The sequence below is a fragment of the Ambystoma mexicanum genome, chromosome 2q (genome assembly GCF_040938575.1).
Source record: "Ambystoma mexicanum isolate Mex_15411 chromosome 2q, UKY_AmexF1_1, whole genome shotgun sequence".
In the NCBI taxonomy this organism is placed as follows: domain Eukaryota; kingdom Metazoa; phylum Chordata; class Amphibia; order Caudata; family Ambystomatidae; genus Ambystoma; species Ambystoma mexicanum.
In genome coordinates, this window is record NC_090924.1 from 533,307,494 (window position 1) to 533,334,958 (window position 27,465).

The following is a 27,465-nucleotide window of genomic DNA, read 5'->3' on the forward strand; positions in this document are numbered from 1 at the left end:
CCCAATTGGGACCTTTTGGACCCAGTCCTGGCGCCAGTGGCACCAGGCTCATAAATATGCCCAGTCCCAGCGCTGGAAGCGCCGGGCTCATAATGCTTGGGTGGACTTACCTGCAGCAGACCATGCTGCTTACTTGCCTGCCAGTTGAGCCTCTGATCCTCTTCTGTTTGGAACTACTTTACCTGTTGGGTGGGGCAGGAGCCACTCCCTAGATTCAGAACACTGGAACTCTTCTGGAAAGCAGGAACTCTTTTCTTACCTAGGCGTGGCTGTGGAAGGAGACACCTAAGCACTACAGGAGGCTATTTAAACCACACCCGATGGATGAATCTTGCTTTGCGTTATTCTGCATCCTCTGCAGCAGAACGCTCATCGTGTCTTCTGCATCTGATCCTGGGCCTAAGGAAAAAGGCTTACCATCCTGAATCCAGTCTTCAGCAACACCTATAAAGACAAGAAAGAACAGGTTAGCATTACGGTCTTCAGTGACAGCTCTTCACTTACCTGGTCCATCGGCTGTCACCAACGCCTCGCGCTGCATTCCGGCATCTGAAAGAGAAAGGCTTACCTACTCTTCGTGCGCTCCGGAGGTCTTCACACTGCATTCCGGCATCTGAAAGACAAATGCTTACCAACTCTTCGCACGCTCCGGAGGCCTTCGGCGCTGCATCCCGCATCTGGAAGACAAAACAAGGTGCGTTTAAAGACATTGGGGAGCTTTAATTCTCACGTGCCATTACTCCTTTCCACATCTAACCCAGTGGGTATTCCGGCACCCTGCAGCCGCTCCGAACTTGTACCTGCAAAATAAAAAGACAGTTAGAGCGCATCGTGAAGCAGGCAACAAGCGCTTACTTACGTGCTTCCAGGCGCTTCTATTCATCACACGGGCTCCATCTTCAACTCACTTCAGCCCGTCATCCGCCATCGCCGGAACCCTGCAAAACAAGAAACATCATTACTAAAGACTTTAAAGACATTAGAATTACTCGAAACTTACCGTTCGTGCAGTAAACGACGGACAGCAGTCCTCTGAAGTCAAGAGGCTTGCTCCCCTTATCCAGTGAAGAAACTGGTTACAGCACCCTGCCCCGAGGCAGATGCAGAGCACGGCGTTCACTTACCTAAGGTGAGAGCGTTAACCTTTGGGGTTCTACAGGAGAAGAGAAAGGGAAGAAGAGAGAGACATTCAATAACCCAGTTGCTTAATCCCATATTTTCTATCTGCAGACATCTTACTCTTCGAGTCAGACATACAGTGCACAGAGGTCCAGCCCAAAGAGCCAGCCGTGTGTTACACATCACCTTTGAAGATACGGTATACGCCCAGTCAAGACCGGCGCCTCTACGGGAATCAGGTGAGCGTTACACAGTACAAAGGACGAAACAATAACCGGAAAGTTGAATAATTGGAACTGTAAAAATCAAATAACAAATAACCTGGTAGGGAAAGAACCCTATACATTTTAAATTGAAGCCTGGAGAGAGTGTAACCCTGAAACATAATCAGAGAAAGAGGAGGTAAGGTTTGCAATTGAACAGAATCAAAAGAACAGTGAGACTCAAAGACTATCATTAGCCATGAAAGCCTGAGAGGAAATACAAGTAAATATAACTTGGAAAAGGGGAAGTAAATACACTGTGAAGAGCATATATTTGGTGACAGAAGTGTGAGATACTATTGTAAGGAAAAGTATTACAAAGAGAGGACCACAGAAAGCACAAGATCCAAGAGTTATATTGAGGAATTACAAGAGTTGATAAGAAAGATTATTTTTAAAAAAAAATATTTTTATTGGTTTGTTCAACCTTTAAAAAAAGAAACAAAAACGCAACACAAAACATATACAACCAACACATATGTCTCTCTCATGTTACTCCATCTCATAAAAGGTCTCCTCTTCTCTAGTCCGTCCTCATCGACAATCAACGCTGTCGAGACATGTCAACTAGACTTCCTTACATTTCATGCCATACTTGGTTATAACTCTACTTCTAGCCAGGTTTTTAGAATTTGCAGAAAGTTACCTAGGGCAAATAGAGCTGCTCTGTTAAATCCTTCGCAGAGAACTTGCCACCACTCATCAGCGCTCTTTAAACAATGGAGGTTAATCACAGGGGCAAAGCAACGGCCCCTTTGCTGCTCCAGAGACTGGCAAGACATGATGAAATGTTTCAGGGTTTCCTTGGCTTCATTGCAGAATCGACAATTAAAGTTAAAGGTAGCTTGTTTTGACCTTAATCCGATCCAATCTCTCGTCGGGAAGACATTTAGTCTGAAGCGCATATACAGCGCTCTTGCGTGCTGATTCGGGAGGCGCATTAAATAGTTTGCACGATGGTCATATGCTTTTGCCTCACCAGGTACTTCAACCATTGAAGACGCACGCGCTCTTTGATCACAGGTTAGGATCCAGTCCAGTTTCCACAACTTTTTTTTTGCAGCCTCTGGATTGTCAAGTAAAAGAGCACGTGTGATGTTATAGTCTTCAAGTAAGTCTTGCGACATCCGATTCCATTTTGCAAAAATGATATTTGCTTTTTCCGATACTGGCTTGTGCAAAATACCAAATTGGAGGGCCGGTTCCGTCATTATCGTTTTGCGATATAGACTTAGGAGATTCCATGCAACCCTGGCATGCATCGAAATCAACCCCAGTTCATATCGTATACAAACAGTTGAAGTGCCCTTTGGCATTTTCAGCACACAAGACCAAAAGATGTTCTCTAATGTGTTCCAGAGTTCACAAGACGCCCCAAAGGCGTTTTTCTCCTCCATAGATCAGAATGGGCACCACTTTCTGTTTATATAACATGATAATTGGCTTCAATTATAATTTTCCGTATTTGTTGTTGATTAAGGAAGCTTGTGATGCTAACTGACGACATTTGTGTTTAGCTACTTCAACCCAGGGGGCATCGTTCCGGCTCGCACCGATTCGCATACCCAAGTATGTTCAGTATTTGACAAGCTGAATCTTGTCTTTTGCAATGTACCAAGATGGTTTCTTGCCCCTACTGAAAGAACCTTGTAGATTTTCCAGTGACAGGATTTCGCTTTTTTGGGTGTTATTAGACAATCCGTTTGATGTTATGTATGTCTCTAGTAAATACATTTTACGTTGCAGTCCAACTGGAGTCTGGTCAATCAATACAAGGTCGTCTGCATATACCAAACAGTCAATAGGTGTGCCTTGCATTTTTGGGGGAAACGTGTTTGCACCAACAAATAACTCTTGTATATCGGATATGAACAAGTTGAAAATGGTGGCTGCCAAAGGACACCCTTGCTTTACGCCTTTATATGTATTTATTTTAGTAGACAGCGTGCCAGACATATCAAGCCGAATCCTGATGGAAGTTTCCGTGTGCAGTTCACAGATTGCACCAACGAGACTCGGTGGACAGTTCCATTTTGTTAGTTTTTCCCACAACAACTCCCTGTTTATGCTGTCAAACGCTTGCGAGAGATCTATCATCGCCAAGTACAGCTTGGTGTTAAGTCTGAGGGTCTCCATCTTCAAGATGTTCAGTATTAGGAGATGTAGGCCACAGCCCACACCCTTTACAAATCCTGCTTGCCTAGGGTCAATATGGTTAGAGTCTTTAGCCCATTTCAAGAGCTTTCTTTGGAGTAGTGTGGCATATACTTTCCCCAGGACATCGAGGAGCGCTATGGGTCTATAATTTTTCGGGTTCGTGCAGTCCCCTTAAATATTGGGACCACAACTGCATTCTTCCAAGAACTGGGTGTAGCACGACCCAAGACAATCCGCTTGAATAAAGTTGCACAGAAGTCAGCCCATAGGTCCAGATTGCGCTTAAGCGTATAGTTTGTTAAGCCATCAGGCCCCGGCGCTCTAGATTCATGTACACTTCTAATTATCAAGAGGATGTCTGTTCTCTCGAACTCTAAGTCCCATTCTGTTGTAATTGGCAAGACAAAGTTTGTCAGTGAGACTCCTTTGGTGAACAAGGTTGAATAATGTTTGACCCATGCATCTTCGGTCACGGCAATTGCCTGGATAGCATTTTGCGGCGCTAGGTTGCTGTTAATTAGTTTCCAAAACTGCGCCAATTTCTTTCCTCCCATTTTAGCTAACATATGCTCGGCATCGTTTTGCGACATTATTGCTACGTGAGACTTGAGCCAATTCTTATAGTTTTGTTTAACTTTCCTTATTTTTTGTTTTATGTTTTCATTCATCGGCCCCTTAAGCTTCCTTATTTCTTGTCTCATAAGTCTTTTCTGTTGCAAAACAAGGACATCGAATTTATGTTTTGATCTAAATTCGCAGTGACGTAAGTTGCGTTTATGTTCTGTGAAGTTCGACAACAAATGTTGATATTCAAGCCCTTTTGAGTCTCTCACGAAATTGGCTGTTATCGACTCCACTTCAGTTTCCAGGAGATTTAGGCGAATCCTGCTACACCCAGTGCTGACGGCATGAGGTCAGCAGACACTTACAGGTCTGTTCGAGTTTTCAAGGGTGAGCTGTACCATTTCGTGATCACTATGCGACATTTCTAGTACGTCTAAATGAAGTACTCTCCTATGAATGTTTTCGCTGACAAATATGTAGTCTAGAGTTGAGGTTTGATTTAACCGTCTCCAGGTGGGCTTAGCTGGAATATCTCCCACCGTGGTTCCATTCAGCATATGCATTCCTCGAGCTTTCATTTCTGTGCACCATTGCAATGCTTTGGGCGTTAGATGTCTTTTTTCATTTACACATAAAAGATTTAAATCACCACATAGGATCAAATCGGGCGGCTGAGGCTTTTCAAGGAGTTCATCAATTGTTGTTGATATTATGTCTATGAACGTAATAGCTTCTTTAGCTTGATGGTTCCAATAGACATTGATGATGCAAAGTTTATCAGTCTTACAGTTCACTCTTTCGGGCCCACATGTTGTGGTTAGCTGGATGTAGTGTGCCACATTAGCTCATTCAGATATCCTAAACCCCGATGCCTTTCTGACAGCCGTCAATAGACCAGCCATTGGTCTTCCCTTAGTTTGGCATATCGCTGGATTGAAGGCAATTTCAAATCCTTCAGAAAGACTATCAAAGGAGATTTCGGTAAGAATGATATAATCAAAAAGGAAACCTGCATATAAAAGGACTATCCAGAACCAAGAGAAGACCAAGGGAAGAAGAGACATTCTCTTGGCCCATTTACTTTAGTTGTATTTAGTGATAGCGTCAGATAGGGTTCGTTTGGATGGAGGACATATTTACTTTTGACTTTCTAACATTTGAAAAGCACTTTAGTTTCTTTGGATAGGTATGGTTTTCGCTTTAGCCACAGGGAGAGATAGGCCTTATTTGCTAATGTTAATAAAGAGCATACAGAATGTTTGCAAAGTATCCGACTCCTTCTTCCGACCGACCACACAGCATGGAAAGGGGGGACAGGTTAGACCTGTGTACCCATATCCAAGACTCTGAGGGCTCTGAGACCCTTCCTGCTTTGTCAGGCACAGTGGGCTCAATGGTCTTCTTCACAATCACAGAGGAAACTGGCGGGCCCGATTTCTCGAAGAGCAGTAACATTTTGAGCCAAAACCCTTCCACCGAGGTGATTTTTTAAGGAAAACGTACCTGTCTGTCAGGTGAGGTGTCCGAAGACCAGTACCTCCGTCTTCTCTTCTTCCTCGACAAAGAAGACGAGTGCTGAGATTCGCTCCTCAAGTGGGATCTTTTTCTGTTTTTTCAGACCTCTTTTTCACCCTCTATGGCGCTCCTTCACTCAACGGACCTAAATTTCGAAGAGGTTGTAATGGGTGACTTTGGCCCGAACACAGAGCTAATTTTGACATCCTGTCCTTCAAGGCTTTGGGTGTCATGTTTTGGCATGACCATTAATAGGCAATGAGGCACCACAAGCAAATCTTATGTGGGTTGGTTAAGGACATTTTGGTGTTGCATTCCTGACATTTCTTGAAACCAAAGGGTTTCGGAGTCGACGTAGTCAAAGAATTTTAGAGTTGCTCAAAGTGCATCAGTGACTTTTCAAAGGGATCAAGATTTGTTCCTGAGAAGCTAGAAGTTACTTACCTGGAACTCCTGTTCTCCAGCATTGATATCAGGCACTGTTAGTTGCTAAGCAACACTGATGCTGGAGGTTAGTTGGAAGCCAGTTGGCTTCAGAGAGGACCATGCAAGCAGGGAGTCACGTAGCAAGGTGTATACGCATCTAATGGAGTGTGTCGTCCCACAAATTCCTCATCTTAGATATTTTTTCAGGCAGCAGCAGATCTCAGAAATCTTTCTCAGCAGTGGGAGCTGTGCAGCTGGGCATCAAGGATCCTTTCATGGTCAAGTCCAGACATGACGTCTGTGTCGGTATAAATAGTGTACATGGTGCCCCGTTAACTGGTTCCCTTTTTCTGCATGCTCAGCACACTTCTCCAGCAATGGATTTTTTATAGATTCACATGCTGTGAATATTCCTTGTTGTCAAACTGGAAATCCTCAGTAACATGGAGCAGTTTATATTTAAACTGAAAAACTTCAGCCACCTTAGTGTTCTAGTACAGTCATTTTGGGTCATACTGCCGACAGCCAATAGCAAGGGCTCCCTTAGCTCCCCCCCTGGAGGCCATCTTCAGATTTTGGCAGCACGCAGGTAAAGTGGCAGTATGAACCAAGAAGAGCTAGGAGGGTAGGAGGGAGGGTCGCATGTGACTCTATGAAAGATACCAATGCTGGAGAATATGAGTTATAGGTAAGGAACATATTCCTTCACCAGCATTGGATCTTTCATAGATTCACATGATGTGAATAGATTACAAAGCAGTACCACATAACCATAAAAGCACAGAGGTAAGCTCATTGTAGAACACCAACCCCAGGAGACACTGACCATACGCAAACAGGTTACAAAGAACCGCCTGGCCGACTCTGGAATCTGCAGTAAAATCTAGTAAACCTGTGTATTGGCCTCCAGGTCGCAGCCCTGTAGATATCTAGCAGGGGAACCCCAGAAAGGAATTTCATAGTGGTGCCACCGCTCTGGTTGAACGAGCCCTGGGTCTGCCAGGAGAGGTCTGTGTTAGGGAGAATTCTCATATATGGCTAATTGCCCTTACCTACTGAGTCCCTTAGCAGCTTTGCTGGATTTCTAGGGTTTATTTTTTTCACCTGGTAAGAGTGTGAGCCTTTTTCCCACATGTGTTTTGCTGTGTGTATTTCTACTTTTTATGTGATCTGGAGCCTCACCTACTCCATGGCACCATATTTTTCATGTGTGTTACACAGCACCTTCAGTGCAGTGACACAAGGTTGTCTTTTTGACTTCCCACTGACTCCATTTTCTGGGGCTGACTACTGTCCCCAGAAAAGATAAAGTTGCCATTAACTTTATAATAGTCACTTTAACCACAGACCCAGTACACCCCATCTTATATGGAGTATTGGAAAGGGTTAATTCTTATCCCTTTTTGTTTGTGTCGCTTGGAGCATTGTTTCGTTTCCTTTACACTGAGACCTGGCTGGTTGCAGTGGTATCTACCCTATTTTTTATACCGCGGTTATCATAAATAACCATGTTATTGTTTTAGGCTATTATATTAACCTCAAACCTAAACCCGCTTGATCATATATGTTTTATTACGGTTCCGTCTGGGTTTATTCGCCATTTCTTTTTGTAAATGTCTTTCTTGTGTTTTACTCTGCACGCCAAACCAGGTTTTGTCCCTTTGTTCGCCGTCTTTTCGCAGGCTTCTGCACAGAAGCCCTCCTTAAGGCGCCTGAAAGTCTGGGTAGGCAGGATGTGAGGGAGGGGTCTTAGGACCCCTGCCATGGGTTCCCTTGGTAACCCACGTTGCACTCCTGTTTGATTGGCTCGGTGACTGTCCTTGCCAGGACAGCCACCCTGCTGTGTGATTGACAGCCAGACTGTATGAATGGGGGAAAACTGCATAAAAAGCAGGTCTCTTGGACTGGAAGAGCAGAGTCGCCACTGGAACGAAAGAACCTACGAGGAGCTGATGGAAGAGGACCCTTACAACGACTGAACCGCCCAGTGAAGCCCTGCTGCAGGTCCGACTCGTCAGAATCCGACGACAGAGAAGATCCTCCAGGAAACTTCTTCCCTTGAGCTGGTGGGACCAACCAGTTTGCCCAAACTGCAAGCCAGAACCCCTTGTCTGGTCGAATTTGCTGTACAGAGCTACAGTGGGATAGCCAGGAAGGTCGGACCCTGCTTGGGTTTTAAGGAGGGCACCTTTTATTCGTTGCTTTGCTGCTGGTTTCTTCCCTGGGTAGCGCAGGACCCTCCACAGTCTTCCTACTTCTGATCAGTCTGACAGTCGCTTCAGGAACCATGAGCCTGCAGGAACTACCAGGAACGTCTGCCTCAGCTACAGCTCCCTCTCTGTTTTAAGGTACTGTGCAAATCCGGTTGTTTGTTTCGTTCAGCCGCAGTGAAAGTGTTTGAAATCTCTCTCCAATCAGAGGGCTTGTCCTTCTCTTCTCTTTGAACTAACTTTTCTACCAACCAACCTTGTCCGGAATCCGTGACACGAACTTTACCGCAAACTACACTGAACTATATTATCTTGAGCAAAAGACTTTTGAACCATTGACTTTGGCCCTAGGCCTTTTCTATCTGATGTTATCATTGTAGTCTCTCTTGTTCTATTGCCCTCAGTACTTACCCTTTGGTGTGATTCAATTTCTGTTAACTTCTGTCTTTCCCTCCCTTTTAAATTGCTGGAGTGTCATTTTGCTCCCACTTCATTTTGTGAGCTTAGCTTGTCTGGAATTTAAGGGAAGTTGTGTGGTGTATTAAGAGTGTGATTTTTAGACTGCTTTTAATAGTGTAATGTTATACAACTGAAGAGTGAAATAAATGTATATTCTTTTACTTGGAAACCTTGAGTCAATGTTTACCTGAATCATAGTAATTGCTGTCCTTTGTGCAACTATTTGATACTGCTCACTTACTCTTGACATAAGTCTGGCTGCTCAGCCACTGCTACCACTTTAACTGTGTAGTACATGCTTGTGCCAAAGGGTAAACTGTACTGTCACTTGTAGTCTTAATTGTGTGTGGTGTTCCCAAAGGGTACTGCATATAATTCTGCCTAACAGTCTGCCAGCCTGCTGATGACAGAATGAAATGCAGGAGGAAATCCACCTGGCAATCAAACACTTGGAGAGAACTTTTGCCAAACATCACAAAGAGTTTAGAGCTCTTTCGGATTGACTTTGTGTCAGCGATGTAGTACTTTAAAGTACGTACGACGTCTAAGGAATGTAAAGATCGTTCTGCCGGAGAAACTGGGGTCTGAACAAGATATTTCTTTTGCTCTTCAGGAGTCAGCCCGAACATCTTTGTTGCCCTAGACATCAAGGCGAGGGAAGAACCAATTTCGTCTGGTGGAGAAATCCTTGTAGCAATGTCATCTGGTTTGCCATCTGCTGGGACGATGTCATCAAATTCATCCGTCTCCGTCTCTGTGGATGCTTGATCGCTGGGTGCATCATCATCTGACCATGTATCAGTTAACTGAACTGGCACCGGAGGGCGATGTTCCCTCATTGGTCGAGGGGGAGCAGCTGTACCACTTATGTGTGGGTAAAGCGTTTGAGGCACTGCAGGGCCTGGCACCCTGTTGTGAAGCTCACTTACTAAAGCTTGTAGAGTGGCTAGGATGTCCAATGAGACGTCTCTGGGAGCTGATGAGGAACTAACCCTTGCGGTGGAATTGCCTTAGGAGGAGGCACGTGAGCTGGGGCTGCCCTAGGAGGAGGTATGTCCAGTTTGGGACTGGAGGGGATCTCCTCCAAAACCACATCTTCGCTGTTGTGGGAAAAGACAGCTAAAGGGTCTGTCAGATGGGTATCCGGATGGGGGATGCCCTCTTGAGGATCCATCGTAGAACAAGCTCTGTCTGAGGTGATCCTAAGAGTTAGTGGAAGAGGATGGACAAGCCGGGGTAGAGCAGCTAATGTGGATGGTTGTGCCACCGAAGGAGTCAATGGTGGAGGAGCAGTCCAGATCGTGGTTGACGGGGATTTAGCAGAGATCTTCAACAGTGTGGTGGTGGACCATTTGCTAATGCTCATCGACAGAGTTGTCTTTGAGGTCGATGGGATTGTAGTAGTTGATGTGGTCATTGACAATGTCGTGGACAAAGCTCTTGGTATCTGCAGCATCTAACAACTCGGCCAAACTTTTCAAAATCTTCAAGCAGCTGGCAAATCCTGCTGCAGTCTATACCTCTCCTGTTCCCTCCCAGGCCCTCTGCACTGCATTGGCCTCTCATTGCACTTCTAAAACTCAGGACATCCTGTCCACCCTCTCTTCCTGTACCTGCTCTTCCTCCTTCTCTACCACCCGTGGCCGGTCTGAGGCTGTCTCTCCTCTTCCTTTCCCCTGTTTACATCTGACGATGTTTCTAGACAAGTCCAATCTATGAAAGTCTCGTCAAAGCATGTTCGCTCATGCTCATCCAAAACAATCAAGGACCACATCGACAGCCTTGCTCCAGCCTTGGCCGATTTCTGCAATCACTCCTTTGCCACTGGAACTTTCCTCTCTCCCTTAAACACTCTCTTGGGCACCCTCTTATAAGGAATCCTTTGGCTGATCCTTCCGGCTAACTATCGCCCTATCTCCATCACTCCTTTCCTGGGCAAACTCTTTGAAAAGCTGGCCATCTCCCAGCTTAATCTACATATTGAATCTGTTGGTTGCCTCCATGGACCCCAGTCTGGCTTCAGAGCCGCCAGAAGCACAGAAACTGCTCTCCTGAACACCCATGAACACTTGCTCTCCAATTTTGACTCTAATCTCCCTTTTGTCCTCATTCTCCTTGATCTATCCTCTGCTTTTGACATGGTCAACCGTGCCATCCTGCTCAATCATCTCCGTGACAACCTTGGTATTACTGTTCAGGCCCTGGCCTGGTTAACCTCCTTTCTCACCGACCGACTCTATCAGGTCCAACTGGGGTCTTTCCCCTCTTTTATCTCTCTTTCTCTCTCTACCTGTGGTGTTCCCCAGTGGTCTAACCTCTCTCCCTGGCTCTTCAACCACTACCTGGCACCTCTTGCCCACTGCATCGCTACTTTCTGCTCCAATTTTCAATGTTATGCGGATGACACTCGGCTCTCTTTCAGGCTCCCCTCAGCCACCTCTGCTTCTTCTCTCATACCAGACTGTCTGGCCGCAATTCAGGAATGGTGTGCCACCAATGATCTCAACCTTAATGCCAGTAAGACCGAGATCCTCCTCATTGGGACACCCACTCCCTCCTTTCCTCTCTATCTCTCTGGCCGCCCACTCTGGGCCCTCTTCCTGCTCCTTCCTGTTAGGCTAAGAACCTTGGTGTCATCTTAGACTCCACCCTCTCCTTCCCTCTTCACATCTATGACGTCTCTAAGAAGTCAAACTATCAGCTGCACCTCCTCAGAGGTATTCTTTCTTTTCTCACTTTCCCACAGAAGCTCACTGTCTCCAGAGCTCTCATCCTCTCTAGGCTGGACTATTGCAACAGCCTCTTTCTAAATCTTCCTGTCTCTACTCTTCTACTTTTACAACTTATCCAGAACAGGACTGCAAGACTTGTCTTTGGCCTCCTCTCACCTGCTGATGTGCACCTGACTGCTCTGTGCACTGGTCACCCTCTGAACTCAGACCCAGACTCCTGCATGTCCAGTTGCCCTTGCACTGCCTCCGTCACATAAGGGTCTGTATCTGCAACCCTACAGTCCTGTCTCTCTGCACTTATGAGCCACCCGCTGGCTGCACTTGGGAGTTAACTGCACTTCCCCCTTCCCCTCAACCAGGCACTTCTTTCCTTCCCTCTTCCCTGCATTTGCACGATCTGAATGACACAAGGCCTATTACGAACGTTATTTTATCCTCCCTTAGTTTCCCCCTCCTTGTCTTGTTGCACCTAGAAACACTTGTGTACAGGCGCGTTATAAATGCCACATCATATCATATCATATCTGCCATGACAGGGATGTCAATGGGCCTTTACTTTACCTATTTTTCGAAAACAAAGATGAGAACTTGCCTTGGGTCAACGGTGGACGGTCTCAGTGATTTTTCCGTCGACACAGAAAAGGGCCTGGACTGCAAAGCAGTCGAAGGCACAGTTGTCTTCTGTGAAGAAAACCCAGTGGCGGTTGTCACAGCGTGAGCCTTTTTTCTGCTTTGTGACACCTCCTCATGCAACCTGGAACTCTTGCTGGAGGTGGTACGCTGAGCTGGTCTGCCTTACCTGAGAGAGGCATGACTATGTACTGAAGCAGAGCCAGAGGCACCCCCCACCCACCCACCGGCATCATTGAGCCACACCACCAACAGCCGATGGCAGTCTGGCAAAGTTTTGTTTGAAAACAACTTGCATACGTTACAGGCCGGATGATGTAATTCGGATGGAGGCAGTAGAGGGAGAAGAGGCAGTTATCATGGAAATCCTCCCCAAATACTTTCTTCAGGCCACACTTGGCACAGACCTTGAACAAACTATTTGTCCTGGCTTCAGCCATAGATGTAGGCACAAACGCCAGAGAGAAATGAGGACGAGAATCTGTTTATGGAGAAACCGCTGACAAGACCAGAACGACATACCAGGTGTCACCGGAGCAAAGGATCCTTGAACCATAAAAGTAGGAACTTAATGTAAGAAAATTGAAGAAAACATCAAACATCAAATTCTTGGGAGAGACTCCCAACATGAAACATGCCATTGCTATTGGCTGTGGGCAGCATGACCCAAAATTACTGTACTAGAGCACTAAATTGGCTGAGGTTTTTCAACTTAAATATAAACTGCTCAGTGTTACCAAGGATTCCCAGCCTGACGACAGGGAATATTCACAGCATGTCAATCTATGAAAGATCCAATGATGGAGAAGTGCACTGAGCATGCAGAAAAAAAAGAACCAGGTAATGGGGCATCATGCACGCTATTTATACTGATCCAGACGTCACGTCCAACTTGACCATGACAGCATCCAGGAGCCTTGATTACCGAGCCGCACAGCACCCACTACTGAGAAAGGTTTCTAAGATTTGCTGCTGCTGCTGGAAAAAATATCTAAGATGAGGAATCTGTGGGAAGACTCAATCCATTAGAAGCGTATACACCTTGTTACATGACTACCTGGTCGCATGGTCCACTCTGAAGCCAACTGTATTACAAATAACATCCAGCATCAGTGTTGATTAGCGCCAGCCGTGCCTAATCAAAACCATGCTAATTTGATCAAAACTTCATATTTTAGGGATAGTTTAAATCCTGCGTAGGTCATCTTATACATTTCTGTCCTGATTCTATAATGCTTGTATTGTTCAATTATTCCTCTCCTTATTATCCCTATCATCTATGATTTGGAGTAGCTCATTCTATAAAAGAACAAATTACTTCCCCAGATAATGTTCTTTCTGATGGATGTTCCTCTCATGTATTCCTCATCTATGATATTCTCCGATATCCTGCTTGCAGCTTTGGAAATTTTTCTCAGCTGAGAGCGCAGTGCGTCATCAACTCGATGTCCCTCGACAGCTTCCGTCGCGCTGCGGATTATGATGCACACACCACGCCCGTTGCCTCAGTTCTGTTTTCCCCCCTCCGATGCACAGGCGTCTCGAAGATTATCAACAACCCAGACGTTGAAAGAGAGGAAGTCTGAAGAACATGTAAAATTTGCCCAAAGATAGAAGGGTAGGTTGGGAGGGCAATGGGGAATACGTAGGAGGAACATCCATTAGAAAGAACATTACATGGGGTAAGTAATTTGTTCTTCAAATGGATTGGGTCCTTCCACGTATTCCTCATCTTTGATAGACTCCCATTGCATTATGTAATTCGGAGGTGGGAAAGAAGAATTTATTTTTTATTTATGCCGTGTAAAACAGCCTTTCCAAACTTTGCATCTTGACCCGACATCGAATGCAGGCAGTAATGCTAAGCAAAGGAATGAAGTGAAGATGAAGTTGTAGCAATACAAATGTCCTGCACTGGTACTCCCCTTGACGAGTCAAAGATGCCGCCACTCCTCTAGTGGGATGTGTTCTCAAACCAGGGCTCAAGCCGAGGGTACACGCGGGGGGGACGCAGGCCCCCCACTTTATTCAGAGGTTGGACTCAGTCCCCCCCCCCAGCTAAAATGAGAAACATTTAATGTCCTCTTTGAATGTATGAATTAAAGCCGACCTCAGGTATCAAACCGCGTTGTTGGGTTTGTAGGCCGGACACTTCACCACTGCACTATGTAACCTGATGAAGAATAAACAACTAAAGATGAAATTTTCAATTTCTGTACTGCAAGTCCCCAGGAAAACATTTGTATTGGTTCTTGGAGTTTAAAACATGCACACCTTTTAACGTTTTCAAAAACACTATTATAAGAAAATAGCCTCTCTTGGTTTTGTGAGTGTGTTGATTTTATGAAAGGCAAATGCCATTCGTCCTGTGCAATTTGGGTGGTTATGCAAAGCCAATTTAATGAAATGTGCATATTTCACCTTGATTTGATCATTTCTGGCGATGTCACATCTCATTCGTTTGCTGATGCGTCTCCCCACTTCAATTTTTAGGACTTGACCCCTGTCTCAAACCAATAGGGAACTCCTTGCCCGGTAAATTTTAGCATTCAGTGATACACACGATAATCCAAAGGGAGATGGTCTGTTTGGGAACAACCTGTCCCAGCCTGTGACCAGTATATCCAACAAAGGGCTGGTCATCCTGTCTAATTTTAGCAAACCTTTTGATGTAGAAGCTCACCGCTCTTTTTGGATCCAAGCGGTGTAGTCTCTCTTCCTCCTTAGAAGGATGAGGAGGTGGCTAAAAAGTAAGCAGAACAATCTTCTGCACTAGGTGAAATTCAGAAACTACCTTGGGCCGAAAAGAGGGGGTGAACATTCAAAACCACTTTTTCCTTGCAGAAGGTCATAAAAGGAGGTTTGCTAGACAAGGCCTGAAACTCACTTACTCTGCGTGCTGAAGTGATCACTGTCAAAAAGACAGTTTTAAGAGTCAACATCCTTAAAGGACACGTATGGAGAGACTCAAATGGAGCTCTCATCAGGAATTTTAAAACCAGATTAAGATCCCAAACTGGGACAATAAATGGAACAGGAGGGAAAATGTTTCTTAGTCCCTTCAGGAACTGAATGACAATGGGAACTTTAAAGTAAAAACCCTGTTCCAGCGAACGCTTAAAGATGGATAACGCTGCCAGGTATCAAATTGCAGTAGAAACCTGCAGCCTTTGATGGGCTAGATGCAGTATATAGGACAACACTGAAGGTGTATCGCAAGAAAAAGGTTCAATATCTTGATCTCTGCACCAGTTGCAAAACGTGTTCCAATGGCAGCGGTACAGAGCTTTAGTTGCTGGCCTTCTGACCGAAAGCAACACCTCCATTATGTCTTCGGGGAGGTCCCAATCTCTGTATCTGAAATTCCATGGCACGGAACAGGCCCCATTTCTTGTTGACAATGGACACAAACAGATCCACTTGAGGGGCTCCCCAAAGGGTGAAGATCTCTAGAAGGACTTCCTGAGCTAACTCCCACTCTGCCTGCTCTGAACATTCACCACCTTGTTCTCCTCTCTGGCTAGGTAAACAGCTGACAGAGAGATACTTCTTGGAGTGCCCAAAATCAGAACTGCATTGCCTCTCTGCACAGTGGTAGTGACCCTGCACCTGCTCTCTTGGTGAGGTACTGCATGGCCACCGTATTTTTGGTCATTATAAGGATATTGCTCCCCCCACTCCGAGGACAGAAAGGCCATCAGCACTATTCTGATTGGCCTCAGCTCCAAAACGTTAATGTGTAGTTTGGACTCTGATGGAAACAAACGACCGCTGATTGTCATATCGTTCGTATGAGCTCCCGCACCTGTGAGGCAGGCCTCTGTAACTACTGTTATCTCCAGCCATGGTTGCCAAAAAGGCTCTCTCTTCAGCACATTCTCCTTGCAGGCCCACCACAGGACATCCTGCGCAAAGTTGCTCGGAACCTGAAGAAAGTCCATCATTCTGCCAGAGAATTGCGCCCATTGGGATCTTAGATCCCACTGAAGGGATATCATCCTCTGATGTGCCTCTAATATCAAGAAAATACAGGCTGCCATGAGACCTAGCAACCTCAGAAAATTGAAGGCCATTAGACGTTGTGCATTCTGAAACTTCATGACCATCTGCACAATGTGCTGAGCCCTCACCTTGGGTGGCGAAGCTTTCCCAGAGGAAGCCTCCAGGACCGCTCCATAAACTGAAGATTTTGAGAAGGTATTGTGATGAATCTGATGATGTCATCACTCCTTTCCCTGAGGCAGCCTCTGCTCCTCTGGCCAGGGGACGGCAGCTGTTACCTGATCGTGACCTTAGGGGCTGCTATATGAGGGAGGACCTCATGGGGGAGGCGACCCTCTGGGGATGACACAATATCATCGGAGAAAGTCACATACCCCCTCCATCCTCTTTTAGGGATGTTCCCTCCCTTCCTCATGCCTTGATGACACATTGTAACATTCTCCCTCAACCATTTGCCAAGTCTACTTCAAGTATTCCCCAATATCACATAAAGAACAGTATGACAATAACTGAGACCAGCAAGAGGTGAGGAGCAGTGATAATAACTTCTAATGAGAACTACTTTCAGCGGTCGAGTCGCTCAGGGAAATTCAAATGACTGGCATGGTTTAAAACCCTGCCGCGAAAAGAAGCATGGAATTCTCTGGCCCAGGACAGAGCGAAGTACCGGTGGCAACGCGGTGGTCCAAGCAGCCACACGGAGCGAGTGGGGAGCCCGGTGAGCAACGTGCTCAGGGAGGCTCTGCAGAAACCAGAACAAAGAGGAAGCAATTCATGCTTCCTGCCCGCTGCAGAGGCTGGAAAGCCAACCGTAGCCAGAACGGGTACTGGAGATGTCGGCAAGGGCAGAGAGAGAGATGCGCGAGCCACAGAAACATCCGACTTGGAGTCGGGAACACCAAGAAAGCACAAGAAGAGAGCTGGTGAGCCCAGGGAAAAGGTTGTAACACCAAAGCACTGTAGGTTGATATAACAAAAGCCCTAGACAGTTGGACTTGGGTCTGAAATCCTCGGTACGAACTTGGGGGAGACCAAGAAGGGCAGCCAGAGACACATTACATGTTGAAACCTGGTAAAAAAATATACCAAGTGTTTGGAAAGCACGCTGAATGATTATATTAAAAGTACCAAACACAGTGTTTTGAAAGAAACTACATAAATGACCTGGCAGGAGAGTATACCAGGCAGAGCCATGCATTTGAAAGTAACTGCATACAAGTCCTGGCAGGAGAGTATACCAGGCAAAGTCAAGTGTTTGAAAGAAACTGAATAAAAGTCCTGGCAGGAAAGTATATCAGGCAAAACCAAGGGTTTGAAAGAAACTGTATACACGTCCTGGCAGGAGAGCCTACAAGGCAAAGCCAAGTGTTTTACAGAAACTGCATAGAGTTCCTGGCAGGAGAGTATAACAGGCAAAGTCAAGTGTCTGTGATAAAAAAAAAGTAAGAACAGAATCTCAAGGGAGATCCATGCCCTTAAGATTGTGACTTGTTTATAAATGTGGAAAGGATCCTAGCAGGTAAGTATACAAGGTGACCTGCGAGTCTGGGACCCGCACCCAAATTGTAATACAGCGAAAAGAGAATGCCAAGGAAGACATTTGCACTTAGAATTTTGAACTGTCTTGAATGAGAAGAGAAATCTTGGGAAGAGAGCCATTTTTTCAGGAACAGTGAACCTGCCAGGAAGAGGAAGTTATCCTTTTGTATTAAAAGGAACTTGGTTATTCTTTAAATTAACCTTTCGTTTTGGGGAAAGGGATTCTGGTGCAGGGAGCCATTCCCTGGAACTGTGAACATTGTACACTTGGATCATTTTGGTTGGATTTATTCTTTTGTGTTTGTTTTGAACTTCTGTGCACTTTGGGAATCTGAGACAATATCCTTTGCACCTTAGAGTTAGTTTTAGAGTTTGAGGGCCAGAACCATTCGTTTTGGTTGAGGTAAGGAAACTCCTCCTAGATTGGGGTGAGTGAGGCATTTTCCAACCCCTTTATCATTTGATAAAAATGTATAACCAAATACTTCAGTCCTTTGTGTCTGCCTCTCATTCTGGCTCCTCACAGTATCATGTGGAACTTCTTGAAATTGAGAGAGAAGCCCAGTTGGTGGAGGGAGTGGCAAGTGATGCTGAGATGTTCCAGAAACTGTTTGGATAAACAAGCTCTGATCAGCCAATCGTCCAGTTAGGCGTAGATATGCATTTTTTGCCACAATGCCGGAATAATGCCTTCAATCATCCCTTTCCCATAGACTATTCCTAACATTTTTGCTCAGAGTTCCGGGTCGCTCTTTATGACTAGAGCCGCCAGCCCATCCGGGCCAGGAGATTTGGATTCTTTGAGTTTCTTTATTTTACAGACAATGGATGTCATTACAAGTGTGCCTGTCCGGTAACAACAGTGCCGGTAAGCCTACCGGCACTGTTGTTACTAGAACGGCACACTCCATGTCTGGCTGCCGGAGTTGCTGTGCCCAGCAGGTCTAACCATGCCAGGCACAGCGGCCACGGTAGCCAGACTTTCATGGAAGTACCAGAACCGTTATCGGTGCCGGTGCTTCCGTGGTCCCCATTCCTATTGAATCCTACGGGACTCGAATGGGGATTTACCATTTACCGGCGCCTGACTTCCCAGCTGTAATGCCCCGGTGTTTCCGGCAAGCCAGGTGCCAGTAAAATGTGCAAGTTGAGCGGCAACCTGCCTGCACAATGTCCTCTTCACTAATCGTAAATAGGCCCTCCGTCAAATACCCTACTTCAAGGTTACTTGTCTCAGCTGGAACAGTTTCTATGTGACGAGTCCACTGCGCCTCGGACACAGGGTTGATAGTCTTACTGTTTACATTACCCTTAGCCACCCCCAGTGTTTGCCATATCTTCCTAGTGTCTCCGGAACTTAAGACTTTAACCGTCTTTTGCCATGCATGCAATTTTAAGGAATAGCGCAACCATCTAACCCATGTTCAATATTCATTTTTAATAGCTCTGATCCGCAACAGAGCATTTGAGCTGAACAACCTGCGCTTTATTTGGCGGATCCCACGCCTCATTTCTCTTTTCTGGTCTCTGATTTTTTTGTCATAACATTGACGCTTATCAGACTCAATTATAACACAGGGATTTTTGCATTGTGCAACTTTAGATGAAAACAAAGAAAACCATCCCTCAATCTCATCCACAGTCATATACGCCAAGTCGTTGAATAGTTCAGACCCAGCAGCATGTAAATAGTTATTTTCCAGCTGTATGTTTTACCCAGACCAGCTAATGTGATTGCCGGCTTGGTTGACATGCAGAGAACCAGAGATTGTATGAATCTTAGTAATTACCTGCAAAGCAACTTCCATAGTTATGTCGCTTGAATCATTAGATTTTACTGCCATATAAGTGGTGTATTGCATTAGGTTATGATTTGCAAATAGGTAGTTCAAGGTTGCTTGTTTATCAACCAACCTCCAAGTAGTCTATTCAGGGAGATCGCCCTTAGTACGACTGTTAAGCATATATATTCCATTTGTTTAAAAAGTTCAACCACTTACAGCCTTGGGCATTAGAATTTGAGAAGACCATTTTGGAGTCACTAAGTATGCCAGAACAGGGGGTAATACTATTGGAACATCTGCATCAGCTGTTTAAGCCCCCCCCTACAAGGATATACCCACCATTTTCATCCCCCAACCAGCCAGCAAAAACAGTAGCCAGGGCGTTCATGATTTTGTCAGTATACGCACCCCCGGGGGGATCCTAGACACAAGCAATCAATAATCGAATTTCCCTACCATTCAGTATGCTTTCAATAACTAGCACCAGCATGTGATCCTTACATTCGGTTGAAATATTTCTGAGGAGTTTCAGAATGTACCTTACACCAATCGTGAAACCGCCATATTAGTTTAGCGAGCACCTGCCTGATCAAAACCGTCAACATAGTAATGAGTTAGCATCCACGTTTCTTGCAGTATAAAAACATGATTAGCTGCTAAGCACTTTACAGATTCACTGCCCTCTAGGAGATGATTAAACCCCCTTGTGTTCCAGGCGGATATATAAATATTTCAATGTTCTTTTGTCACCAGGGTAGGGAGTGCTGCAGCCAGCCATCGCAGCACCCTTTGAACCTTTCGTCAAGACTAGCTTCGCCCTCAGAACCCCTCACAGGCTTCTGATTTAGAAAGAGGTTAGTGAAAGTGAGTTTACCATCTTGAGCTTGGAGATCGGGATCTTGTATGGTCGGATCCACATCCAGCTGAAGCCCAAGTTTATATAGTTGATGCTTATGTTTACGGATCAAAGTAACAAAGAGTCAGAGACTTTGCAGTGGACATGTGTGACACCCGCACTGGGACACTTGAGACAATTCACTGCGTTTGAGAAGTATATCACATCCCACGCAGGGGACTTGCATCTGATTTCTTATCTATACTCCATCATCGCAGAGAGGGCTGCAAAGGGGACATCGCACTACATGGGGTAATGGGAGAGAATGCTGGGAAGGCAAATATCCCTGGAGTAGTAGGAATTCATGTGGGACAACATTCCCAAGCTCACCCGGTGAATTCTGCTAAGAGAGATGTGGGATAAGGTGCTCACCCAATGGCACTACACCCGGAAAAGCTCAGATCCATGTACCCAGGGGCATCAACGGACTGCTGGAGAGGCTGCATGGAGTTGGGGGACTTGGCACACATCGTGATTGTGCCTGGCTATACTCCCATTTTGGGAGTGGGTGCAAGAGCCCATCAAAGAAATGCTGAATCATGACTTATTCCTGGGGATGTGCACTCTGGGCCTTTGGGAAAGGGAAACGGCACCACAGGGGAGAGCTCACTTCAAGGCATGTATTGTGTTGGTACTGGCGGCGTTGCTGTAGTGGCTCGTAAATGGAAGAGCAAGGAAGTTCCTACACTCCATGAGTGGCTATTTAAGATCTGGTGCATCCTAGCAATGGAGTGTGTCACGTATAGCATCCAGGGGGACTATACAAAATTCCGGGAAGATTGGGTGATGGAACTAGCATAAATCCAGGAGGACTACCAACTACAGATGTGCCTGCAAAACATAAGAATACTGGAAATTGTCTGATGTATCCACCGAGGCCAAGACTCTAGGGGTGTAGATGTACCAGCTGATTGTACGGGGGCAGGTTTGGGGTGGCTGCAGGGGGAGGCGTTGGGTGAGGGTGTGTTTTTATTGTTGGTACTTATTGCAAAATGTCAATTAAAAAAATCTTTAAAACAAAATAAGAAGCGCATAAGCTAACTCACAGGCTAGAACAACGGGTGACATGCACTATTTGGACAATCATTTCAAGGATTAAATCCAAACCTATGGTTGACCTCTATTATTAATCCCAAATCTCTTCCTTGAGATCCATTCCAATATACTTTAGATATCCATTGGAGATTGGCACATGTATGGTCCCCTAAATCAAAGAAAATCTGTTGTGCACTCTGCAGGGTTCCAGATGCCTTGTATACCATATTTTTTCTGCAATTGCGCTTTGTCTGATGGCACATGGGCCAATTCATGATGATTTATATGTCTGTAGCTGACAGGTTAATGATGCTCTTATGTGAATGTTCCTCATCCGCACATATTTTGAAGGATGCTTTTCCACAATGTTTATGTTTAATCTATCCCACTTAGTAATGATACAGATCTCAACCCCCATCTCACCTGCCAAACCAAACATGAAATAAAAGTGTAAGAAATACCTGAGGTGACTTGCCAGCACCTGATGTCTGTCTGGGTAGAGTTAGAAGTACTCCATCAAAAAGCTGATTTGTTTCTTGGTTATCCTTGGTTATGTCAGCATTGTCATGAAGTCCAAAAACCTCTGGTTGAGTTATTAGTGGCAAGCCTCTTATATAGTCAATGTAGGACTACAAACAAAGAGTTGAAATGAATACAATGTATCACTTTGTCAAGAGAATTATTTGAACATTATTGTTGAATTACTATAGGTAGGACATGCTGAATTAAAAACAAACTAAACAAATTAATAATGGAAACAAACATGTTATTTTCATCTCAAGCCTTTGTAACACATTCCTATAGGTACCGCCATGATATCTGAGAAACAATAAATTCCCTATTTAATTATTGGGCATTTCTAAGGGGCCTACACACAAGTGTTTCCAGGCGCCACAAGACAAATGGGGGGGGGGGACAGCAGAAAATAATAACAATAAAACGGTCCTACTAGGCCTTGCGACATTTCGGACTGTGCAAGTGCAGTGGCAGTAAGTGCGCAGGGTTGAGGAGGCAGGTCAGGGAGAAAGGAATGGGATAAGGGAAGGCGGGAAAAGTGTAGGGAGGCAGGGGCCCAGAGGGCTGGACAAGTGCTTAAGGGAGCCCAGGATGTTAAGTGCAAAGGAAATCTGGGGTAAGGGTAAACTAGTGGGAGGAGGGGGTGGACTAGATTCAGGCTAGTCAGGGAAAGTGCTAGTAAGGGTGCTGGAGTAGACTGGACGAGGAGGGCCTGGCCACAGTAAGGCACATAAGAGACCAGGCAACCAGTCACAGTGGCAAGGGGACATTAGCAATGGAGGGGGAGAGGGAAGGAGGATGAGCAAAGGAAAGTCTTGAGAAGTTTCCGGAACTTAAGGAGATCTAGCTCAAGTCTGAGAGGGGTAGGATTGCCATTCCAGAGGGAGGCACCAGCTGAAGAAAGATCTACCATCCACTTCCTGCTTAGAGAAACGTCTGATCTGCAGAGAGTTTGAACAAGAGGACCCAAGGACTCTAGCAGGGAGGTATTTAGGTAGAGACAGTTGGATGTAGCGGGGGTCCCAGGCCCCCGAAAGCCTTGTGGATGATGCAGAGGGTCTTAAATTTGATCCTTGCAGCAATCAGGAACCACTGGAGATTTAGCCCTATTCTGGATTAGTTTAAGAGGACGAAGGATGGAAAGAGGCAGATTGAGGAAGAGGCTGTTACAGTAGTCCAGCCTAGGGAGAACAGAGATCTGGTGACATTGAGCTTTTGGGGAAAAGTGAGGAAGGGAAGAATGCCTCTGCGGAGGTGAAGCAGAAAGTTGGACTTCTTGGCAAGGTCCGTGATGTGAAGGGAGAAGGAGAGAGAGGAGTCGAAGATGACGCCAAGGTTTTTTGCCTCACAAGTGGGTGAGGGGAGGGTGGCCCAAGGAGGGCAGCCAGAGAGTGGGAGGGAAATAGGGAGCAGGCATACCAATGAGAGGGATGTCAGTCTTACTGGCATTAAGGCAGAGATCATTTGCAGAGAACATGCTTGAATAGCAGTCAGCCAGTCTGGTATGAGGGAGGAGGCAGAGGAGGTAGAAGAGGGAAGATAGAAGAAGAGCTCTGTGTCATCTGCATAACACTGAAAGTGAGGAGAGAAGGTGGAGATCAGGTGGGCCAGAGGGGCAAGGTAGATATTGAAAAGCCACAGCAAAATTATAGAGCGCTGAGGAACGATGCAGATAGAGCGTGAGGTGATGGAGAGGAAAGGGCCCAGTTGCACTTGCAAAAGACGGTTAGAAAGGAAGTAGGTCAGCCAGTCCAGTGCCGGTCCATGATCCCAAAGGTATTATGGAGACAATTTATGAGGATGGCATGATTGACCGTGTGAAAGGCAGAGGAGAGATCGAGAAGGATAAGAACAGAGGGATATTTTGAATCAAGATTTGAGAGCAGGTCTTCACGGGTGTACCAGGATGCTCTTAAGCCAGACTGGTGGTCGTGGAGATAGCCAGCAGATTCCGTGTGGTGGGTCATTTGGAGGATGACCAACTTTTCCAGGAGTGTACTCAGGAAAGGGGTGATAGAGATAGGGTGATAGTTAACCGGGCAGGAATGGTCAGTAGTCTGTTTTATTTGGGACAGTGTGCAGAAGGGGGTGCTTGAGGTATTGTGGGAAAGAGCCAGTGGCAAAGGAATGATTACAGAAGTCATCCAAGGCAGGGGCAAGAGAGCAGATGTTGTCCTTCAAAGTTCTGCAAGAGCAGGGGAGCACCTGTTTGACAGAGACTTTCATAGAGCAGACTACTCGAGAGAACTTGTCCGGTTCAATGGCGAGAAGGAGGAGAGAAAGGGGGGGGGCAAGGGAGGCAGGAGCGGAGGGGTGGGGGGCCCAGAGGAGAGTGAGGACTGGATGGCCTGGGTTTTGGTGGAGAAGTGGTAGGTCAGTGCAGAGGGCCTGGGAGGGAAGGAGAGGAGAGTAGACTGCAGTAGGATTGTCAAGTTCATTGCAGATTCTGAAAAGTTCAGCCGTGTTGTTGGTGGCCCCCGAGATGCAGGCTTGGACATGAGCCCTCTTCTTGGAGCGGATGGAGAGTTGATATTGCCTTTGGAGTAGGCACCAGGCCACTTTGTCAGAGGATGAGCATGAATCCTGCCACTTCTGGTCAGCAACTCTGTACTTGCGTTTCAAAGCAGCCAAGTCAGAGTCATACCAAGAGTTGGACTTGGAGGCAGGCTTCAGGCGAATCCTCATGACTGAGGCAAGGATGTCCGGAGTGTTTGAGATGAAGAGATGGAGGTTATCGAGGGCAGAGTCGGAATGAGAGTCAATAGCAGGAGGTGGAATGAAGGTGGCAGCGAATGCAGCGACTGACACACACTACATCGGTCGAATGACAGAGAAGGAGACTGGCAGTGCGGGCAGAGGCATCGCCAGGGGGCCAGGGAGCTCAAGGTGGGAGGAGAGCAGCGAGTGGTTAGACCAGGAGAGAAGGGTAGCTAATGGGAAAGAGTGAAGTCAGCTGAGATGAGCGCATCCAATGTGTGACCAGCAGAGTGGGTCGTGCCGGAGGGAAGGATTGTGAGGGGAAGGAAGTCACAGAGTTTGCGGAAAAGAACAGTGGACGCATCAGGAGAGTCTAAGTCACCAAGGAAGAGAAGTTTGGGGGAGAGGGTCAGGAGAGAGCAAGAAAGGCCGGCCCATTCAGAGAGAAAAAGGGAAGAAAGTCCTGGGGGCCTGTAAATAGTGGCGAGAGTGAGCAAGAGGGTAGTAGAGAGACCCAGCCTACAGACAAGGCATTCAAAGGGAGAGTAAGAATGCATGGGAATGATAGCAGCAGGTATCCATTCAGGGAAGACGAGGGTGACCCTGCCTCCAGGCCTGTTAGGCCTGGGTTTGGAGAGAATGTTGTCGCCTTCAGGAAGGAGAGTGTCAAAAGCGAGAATTGAGGGTAGCTAAGTGAAGCAGGTTGCCATCTTTAAAGGTCTTCCGAGGTAGGGTACAGGGATGTGGTACGCCCGTCGGACTGGGCAGATGGGCCAAAGGGGTGGCAGCTGGAAGAGAGGAGAGGAAGTTGATGAGAGACGGGAGACGTCTATCTAGGAGGAGGAGGAGGTTGGGCTGAGAGGCTGAGAGTCCTGGGCCATGATAGTGACATTTTGGTAGACATTAATGATGTACCTAAAGGATTAGAAGTATATCAAGAGAGCATCCCATCTGGTTCCACCATTAATGGGAGAGGAGGAAAAAAGGGGATTGGATTGAAATCATATGGGGAGTCCATAGATCAGGAGAGGGGACAGTGAAGAGGGTGTCCGTGATAGTCTGTCTAGAGGAAGCATTGGCGTAGGTATAGGCAATGGGGAGGCCTGGGTTGGAGGCCAGGAGCGCTTCCAGACTTCGCGAGAGAGGTAGGGTAGGTGATAGAATAACAGAGTCGATGGGGGAGACAGGGTCAGGAAGAGGGATTGCACTGTGCAGGAGGAATTCACCTGGCGGCCTGGCAGCCAATACAGTGGAGATGAAACAGAAATATAGTAAGGTCAAGAGTCCAATGAAAGGCTAAGGTTACAGGCTAAAGTTACAGCAGGCAGTAGTATCATAACATGGATGAGAAAGAGGGGAATCAGGTAAAAAGGCCTAGATTAAACACTGTCACAGGAATTAAACAATGCCCAGAAACAAGATTTTTAAGGGTCCAGATGGAGGGCAAAGTTAGAAAACAACAAAGTACCCATGTTTGAGAGCAAATAAAAGGCAAAGCAAAATTACACCTAGATTCAAATTTGCAGCAGTACATTAGATATGCAATATTATGCAGTTAACCGGAGAGCAAAATTACACCTAGATTCAACTTTGCAGCAGCACACTAAAGGTGCACGAGTATGCAGAGTGCCTTCAGATTAGGATCATAATACATTTGGTATGAAAAAAGTTAGATGAGTCGGGTGAGGATAGACAAGGTTGCAGGACACTTCCAGGATATACAAATAGTTCATAAAGGCCAATGTTCCAGAGGATAAGAGGCAACCTCGGAGTGCACTTAGGAATAAGTCATGTAACATGTAGGAAACAGAGCAGAACTTTACGCAAGATGAAAAGCCTTGCTGTAGAAGAGTGGGTATAGAGTAACAAACGTTTCAGGGCACTGGGTAAAGGCACAGCCTTGCATGAGTCAACGTGGAATGGTCCGGACCAGGATGTGACTCACCGCAATGTAGATGTGCGTGATGAGCTGCGGCTTGGAGAGGGAGCCAGAGGATCTCACAGAACTGTAAGGAGGCCACAGACCACTGAACGGTGGGTGAAGAGACAGGAGGAGTGGGGGCACTACCCAGCACAGTAGGGGATATGAGAATTAGAGCTCACATGCATGTCGATGAGGGGGAAATGGATATGGCTGTCCTAAGTGCAGGGCTGGAGGTATGCGACGTTGAGGATATGGGCAAACAGGCCCTCCCAGGCCCAGACAGGGCCATACAGGGTGAGATCCTGCCCCTCGACCGTGGCCCTTAGAGAGGGGCCGGAGTTCGCCTGCCAGCTCCCCGGCCCATCTCAGATTTATGGAGAGGGCACAGCCAATCATGCGGCTGCTTCAAAGCTGGTCGGAGGCCTCAACTGATGGTGCAATCCCGGTGGCCATGTTGGAAAGTCCCGGGACAAAAAAAGTCAATGCGGTCCCTGTGGCCACATGGGGCTTGCTGAGAGTGAGAAGCAGGGTGCTGCTCGCTGGAAGTTTTGCATACTCAATACCATAGTTATGCATACTCAATGGGGCTCATTTTGGTTAGGGGTCTAACGTAAGAAACATGCAAAGCCTTTCCTAAAGCTTGTACGCATTTTTCTTATGTCACATCCCATTTTCATTAACTTGTATGGCGGAAGGGAGGGGCAGAACACAACTTGCATTTCCGCCGCCTCCCTTCCTCTCCACCATACAAATTCTCCAGCATTTGCGCTGACGTGCATTTTTCATACCAATGGAAATGCTGGGGGTCGTCCTCCCAGATAAGTTCCAGCACTGGGATGGCCACCATTGACTTCCTGGAAGATTCCCATCGTTGGTAAAGAAAACCCTCCTTCTGTTCTTGAGGTAGAAGGTCAAAAAGCTTTGCAGCTCATGTCATGAGGGCATGGAAAGAGCCAATCTTGTCTGGGTGCAAATCTCTTTGCGGTAGGTCTGCTGGC

The 27,465-nt window shown here is 46.3% G+C and overlaps 1 protein-coding gene across 1 annotated transcript in view; it reads right to left on the minus strand.

Moving 5' to 3' along the window:
• DNAH3 (dynein axonemal heavy chain 3) overlaps positions 1-27,465 on the minus strand; it is a 1,861,430-nt gene that overhangs the window by 273,717 nt on the left and 1,560,248 nt on the right. Inside the window, exon 57 of the mRNA XM_069647670.1 lies at positions 21,792-21,959. Within this exon, the coding sequence (XP_069503771.1) occupies positions 21,792-21,959 (168 nt within the window). The remainder of the gene's footprint in view (positions 1-21,791; positions 21,960-27,465) is intronic.